Consider the following 6,462-nt stretch of genomic DNA (forward strand, 5'->3'; position numbering starts at 1 on the left):
GTTTTCTTTATTGGGACCCTGCTGGTTTTTAATTGGTTCCCTCTGGCAGAGAAGAACAGGTTGATTGGAACAGAATTGTTCATAATAAAAGATTCTTATATTTTTTTTAAACATTCAGGTTAAAGAAGAGTAAAAACAGAAGGACTGATGTAGCTTTCAAAGTAGAACCTTCATGCTAACTATCTGTTTGCTTTATAATCCTGCTCAGTTTCCTAGAACCTGAGCAGGAAGTTCATTCAATGATTTCCAGCCTGGGCTCGCTGTAGCAGAACATTCACAGCGGCCGGCGCGGCGCGGCGGCAGCGGCTGTGATCTCACGGTCGCCCCGCTCACGCTCTGAGCGGCTTCGCTAAAGATTTACCATAACAAGGAAATGATTCTCATAAAGGAAGCCAGGGTGAACACTCGCACATAAACAAACACTCCTTTCAGTTCTCACTTTCAGGCCCCCGGTCACAGCGGAGGGGGGGGGAAAATAAACTCCTGCTTCCTGCTCTCTTCTCTGATTCCTTTATTAGAAATAGTCTGGTTCTAAAAAGCAAACTAAATGGGCTCAGACAGCATCAGGCTCCTATCACAGATATAATTAGCCGTTCTGACGCTTTAAGGCTCATGTTCGCCGTGATGGAAGCTATGCTGTCTTGCTCAGACGCATTCCAGGATAAGGAAAACATCCTTCTTGGAGCATCAACAAAGGGAAGCATGAAGCGGCGCAGAGACTGATGGGAACCGGGCGCCCAGAAACATACAAAGGAGGAAATAAGCGCATCACGAGCCAGAAAATTGCCCTCTTCCCTAAAGCGACATTTAGACTGATACCACGAACCCCAGGCTGCAAACAATCACTCATTCTCCCTAAAAAAAACAACAAAAAGTCTTTTTTTTTTGTTAGTTTTTTCTGTTTTCACCCAGACTTTGTTTATGAATCGATCTCTTCCACTTTGGGACGAGCTAAGCTGTCAGGTTGGTCACTAAACTGGCCTCAACACCTGATCAGGATCAGAAAAAAACAAACTTAAAGCTCATCTAGTGAAAAAAAAAAGAGAAAATTAACCATTTGTTTGAATAAAAAGGTTCCTTAAATGTGTTGGAATGTCTAAAACCATGAATATAATCACTATAAGTGCGAATAATCTATGCAGACATTTGAAGCAGCACTTGTTGAAGCTAAATCCAAGCTGGTTGCTTCATGTTGTTTTAGCTTTTCTCCTCAGAAGCGGGCAACATTAATCCCACCCGATAGCACATCCTGCCATTCATGCTACTTTCTCTCAGCTGGAGCTTTAAGAGCCTCATTTCTCACTGCTACGGAGGTAAATTGATTTTAAAACCCGTTAAAACGGTGAGGAGAAGCAGCTGTTTGATATCCGGGCTAATAAACAAGCTAACATCTGTTATCTCTGGGTAAAGCTGAAGGAAAAAAGGTCAAATAATAAGTTTTCCTGATATTTCTAAACTTCATCAAGATGGTAAACATTAATATGCCGTTTCCGTTAGCAACCATGATTGTTGTTGCGCCATGTCATCATTTTAAAAAAAAAATGTTGGATGTGATCTTAAATTATGCTTCTAGGGTATCTGAGGAAGCGGCAGGATAAATATAAAATAATAAATAATAAAAGAATACATCTACAAATGTCATAAATGTTTGAAACTGAACCAGTCTATGGAGTGAGCTTTGTTCCATTATTTAGCAAAGAATGCGTTCAGCAAATAAAAATGAAATGCAATCCAGAAATAACACTTTGAGAAACTTCCTTATCAAAAAACAAAAAAAGTTTCGGTTCAAATTTGTTTTTTTCTGATTGCATTCGTTTAAAAGTTTATTTTACAGATTGCATCGTCTCCATTTGAAGCCCAATCCAAACTCTCACTCTTGAGCAATAAAAAAATAAAAAAATGCTGCTAACGTCCAGCCGACCAATAGAAATGCTTCTTTGCTCCTCATTGCTGAGAAAATCCCGCCCCCAGAGGTGAAGAGAATGTGTGTTGGAAAAGATAGCATTTCATAAAAAACAATTGAGATACATTTGGTGAAATTTTATTTGAAATAAATAAATAGATAAAAAAAAATGGGAAAAAGATATTTGAAAAAATAAAACCTATGAAAACGGCAAAGTTACGCGCAAAAACCGAAGATTCTCAGTTTAATTTCTCGAAATAAGTTTTGTGAATGGAAAGAAATTTAACTCAGAAACAATATTATTTTTCCAAATATTTTTTCACAATTTTTTGCAATATTTATTTTTTTCAAATCAAATTTTTCCAAATTTACCTAAAATATTTTTTTTTACCAATTTAGATCTTTTCCAAGTGTGTTTTCTTCAGATCACATTCTCTTCACTTGTTGAGCAAAGATGCATTTCTATTGGATTTCCATTTACAAAACTTGTTCTTTGATTGAAATGATAATGGAACAAATTTCACCCCATACACATGGTGTAGAAGAATCTTTTTTTTTAAAGGAATATTTAACATTTTTAATTCAGTGGCTAAAACAATATTTCCTGTTCATCTTTGGAGTTTTTATTTCCTCTTCATCTCATATTTAGAACAAGCATTTAGTTTCTCTTCCTCTCTTTTCTAAAATCTGTGGGTCAGGCAGCAGAAAGGAAACGAGGAAATCAGCCCTGGAGTTGTTTTTGTTTGGCTTTATTTTTATTTTTTAGGCGCCTGCCCACTGGTGTTGCTCGGGTGACGGTTGAGGTTAGTTTCTACTTCCTGAAGAACCGTCTCCTACTTCCTCTCCCCCAGCAGCCGCGCTCTAACAGCTGCATCCATCGGCTGGCGCCTGACGGCTTCGTCGATTTGGTGTTTTTATACGAGCAACAAAAAAAAAGCATCTTTCTCACAATGATGCACAAGAATTAGAGATTAGCCTAAAAGTTATTGTGTTTTTAGCTGTTTTTCTATTGTTTTCTATTGTTTTCTATTGTTTCTATTGTTTTCTATTTGTTTTTTTGTTTTTTTTTTCATTAATCAGAAAATGACTCGTTAAAAGCATAACTGATAGATTGAGGAAGGGTATAAAGAGGAGCACCAGAATGAGGAGATCTGTAGCGGAAGTCCTCCTTGGTGAGGAGAAGCAGCGCCTTGCCGTTCATCTGGAAAGTACCGCTGGTGATGGGCCTCAGGGCGAACTCCTTCTCAGCCCACCGCAGCCACTGGGCCACGTCCTCCCGGCTCCAGAACACCGGCTGCAGGCCTGGAGGTGGACAAGGAGAAAAAAATAGAGGGGAAAGCATGAGAAAAGGAAGACAAAAATGTGCTGGGGAGGGGGGGTGGCAGGAGGGGGAGGAAGGAAGAAAGAAGGAAAGGCAGGAAGGAGAGAATGGGCGAGGGGGGAGGGGAGGGGAGGGCGGAAGGAGGCAGTAAAAAGGATATTGAGGAAGTGGAGATAAAAGCCAAAGGAGGGAGTGATTACGGGAACAGCAGCGGAGATAAAGGGAAAAAAAAAGGAGAGAGACGACATGAAGCCGACGGTGAAACAGTCAGAAAACAGCTTTCCACATATTCTGCTTCCTTTAATGGACGGTCTGATGAGAAACAGGCTGCCACCTGAGCAGGAGGGTCACCGTTCTTTATCAGCCTGCAAAAATAAAACTTTAATTAATCTGAATCTACTGATGGTTAAATAATGTTTTCATTTTTATTGAAAGTAGAAAACATTTTTAGAATCTATGAGAGAAACGCAGATATGGCTCATTTTCTCATTTAAATCAAAAACACCCCGACCGAAAACAGGCGAAATTATTTCAAATAAATCGATTCATTATTTTTTTAAAAAGCAGATTATTAGTCTGTGTTTTGTAGCGATAAAGTTGGATTAGATTGGAATTTACTAAAAAAAATGTAAAAATGTGGGATTTCGTAGTTTTAGACATTTAGATCTACGGTAATTTTATCTAACAAACATTTCATGAAGCAAAACATGCAATGCAAGTTACTATACTATAATATACTGTTTATATACTACTACTATACTATACTACCCCCCCAAGTCGCATCGACTTTCATCTTTATGACAAAGCAACACCTACTAGAATAAAGTGTAATTGCACATCCACCCCAGTAGGTGGCAGTGGTGCTGTCATGGTCAGAAGTGGCGCAGGTTTTCTCTCTATGGTGTTCGCATTAAAGAGGAGATATTGACAAACTCCTCAAGAAAGAATTGAGAAATATTTAAGATGGAGATGAAAAGGAAGAAAACAAAGTCGTACGCAGGTTCTGATGCGAACAAAGACTCGGTGCGTCGACTGTTCCTCAACATGTCTGCAGCATGAAGACAAATAAACGAAGGACATTACATCCCAATCACGATGAAAAGACGCTTTTTTCATGGAAAATGAGCCGAATATCTTTCTAGCTTCGTTGTTTTGTAGTACTTTACAATTTTATTGACAAACTTTACTTTTATCCCCGTTTCCCACTGAAGGAAAAACCCGTTTAAACCAGTTTAAACCGGTTTAAACCTGTTTAACGATGGCAGTGGGAACCGCTCACTGACGCGAAACTCCGCCTCTTAAAACAAGAGAAAACTCAAATCTTTAAGAGAATCTCAGCTTATCTGATAAATCTTTTGTTAATCTTTAAGATTAATCAACAATAACTTGCATCTCTAAGCAGTAAATAAAAAAAGAGAAACAAAATAAATATTTTTTTTTTGGGACCATGATGTTAAATCTCTCCAACATGAAGCAGATCAATTGGTGTCCAGATTTGGTGACAGTCAGCATCTTCAGGAAGCTGACGACGGTCTCTGTGACTCAGCCTCACCTTCCCGTTCTCCCCTGCATCTTCTCCTCTCACCCTGAAAGCAAAGCGTGATCAGAAGGTCCACGCCGCCCACACGGAGCGCAGCCGCTCATTTCTCACATCTGACTTATCGCTCAGACTCCAGCGCTTCCTCTGGGAGTCGGACAGCTGTTATCTCTGGCCGACTGTGTCACTCGAGTAATAAGAACCGCTTGTCTGCCCCCCCGACATGTCAAACAAAGGAAGTTTTCGGAGGTCGATCGATAGAAAATGAAACTCTGTCCACTTTCCTTCCCAGAGGCGTGATGAGCCAAGGCTGACTGCAGCAAACTGCAGATAAAAACGGGTTGATTCTGTTTTCTTTAGCTTCTTTTACAGAGTTAGGAGTTTTCTATGTCATCAAACAGCTCGACTTTCAAACTACAGCCTGATTAATATTGAATGGAGCTGCCATCTGCTGTACTCTGAGCTGTGAGAGCGGCAGAAGTAAAGTTCAGGTCAGGAGGTCACGGCTGCGGTATGCTCTCTCCAGAGCCAGAGAGCCGCTCCGCCCGTTTTAAAACCCCTCTGAGATCCGGCCTGCCGGCCTCCACCATCTGCACAGGAGGAAGAGGAGCAGAAGGAGCGAGGAGGAGGAGGAAGAGGAAGGGGGGCCCAAACAAACCCGCAACGCTCCTTGGCGGGAAGTAATCCAGCGTGGGCCGCTTTTCAGCGCAGGAAACTTCCTGTGGTAAGGTTAGAGAATTACGCAGCTTCACCGAGGCAACAGCAGCGGCAGGAAATAAAAAGGAAGAGAGGAAACAGAGAAGTGTGGTGAGAGTGGCGGCGGATGGCGTGTGGAGAAAATAAACGGAGGCAGCGCGGATAAAAGCAGCCTGCAAGAAGAGGAAGGAAGCGGACGCAGGAAGGGAAACGGATAACTGAACCGGAGCGCGGATCGAGTTCCCAGAGCCGGACGTCGGCTCCAGTCTCCAATTCCTTCCTTCACTTATTTCTAAGGCAACTTCTGTTTATTCTAGGTCTAATCTGCACACTAAGCAAAGTCCACCAGACGTCTCAGGCCGTAAAAGAAGCTTTACTGGACGCTGCGTCTGATGACGCCGCTGTCAGTCAAAAGTAAACTCCTGCGGCGGCTTCCCAAGTTAAAATGGAGATGATTTTAAATTTGCCACTAAGACTTTTATCTCAACACGTCCATAATGGATATTACTCTCCCAAGGGTTCCTATTTCATACAGATACATTCTAGAAAGGAATGAATAATTCATGCAGCTGCTTGTTTCTAGTAACAGAAATCAATCACCTGTAGGAATAAACTGAAACAGCAAAGGAAGCATGAAAACCAAACACCTTCAAATTGTAGCTCCTATCCTTCACCTTTCGTGGGGTCAACAGTTAGAGGTCTATCCAGGGTACGAAGCTCCACACTGCTGTGCTGAATCCAGATCATCTTCAGTCTTACATGAATGATGGGACTCAGATATGGGCTGCAGACTTCTAAAAAAGATCTACAAAATAACAGCTACCTAGATGTCAGGAACGGCTGCAGCTCTACGTTATAAAAAAACGAACATAGGAAGGTGGGAAAAGTAGAAACTGCTTCAAGTTTTTGATTGTGGGAAACCGTATGGCTCCCAGCACCATCTATGTTTAAGGCTCCTTTTTGATAAAGCTTCTAGTTAGAGTGGCTCAGGTTATCCTGAGCTAT

General features: G+C 41.2%; 1 protein-coding gene across 1 annotated transcript in view; it reads right to left on the reverse strand.

Annotated features, from left to right (window-relative positions):
• etv6 (ets variant 6) overlaps window positions 1–6,462 on the reverse strand; it is a 37,019-nt gene that overhangs the window by 16,200 nt on the left and 14,357 nt on the right. Inside the window, exon 3 of the mRNA XM_015392604.1 lies at window positions 3,041–3,205. Within this exon, the coding sequence (XP_015248090.1) occupies window positions 3,041–3,104 (64 nt within the window). The 5' untranslated portion in view covers window positions 3,105–3,205. The remainder of the gene's footprint in view (window positions 1–3,040; window positions 3,206–6,462) is intronic.

The sequence above is a fragment of the Cyprinodon variegatus genome, unplaced genomic scaffold, assembly GCF_000732505.1.
Source record: "Cyprinodon variegatus isolate N-32 unplaced genomic scaffold, C_variegatus-1.0 Scaffold598, whole genome shotgun sequence".
Taxonomy (NCBI): Eukaryota; Metazoa; Chordata; class Actinopteri; order Cyprinodontiformes; family Cyprinodontidae; genus Cyprinodon; species Cyprinodon variegatus.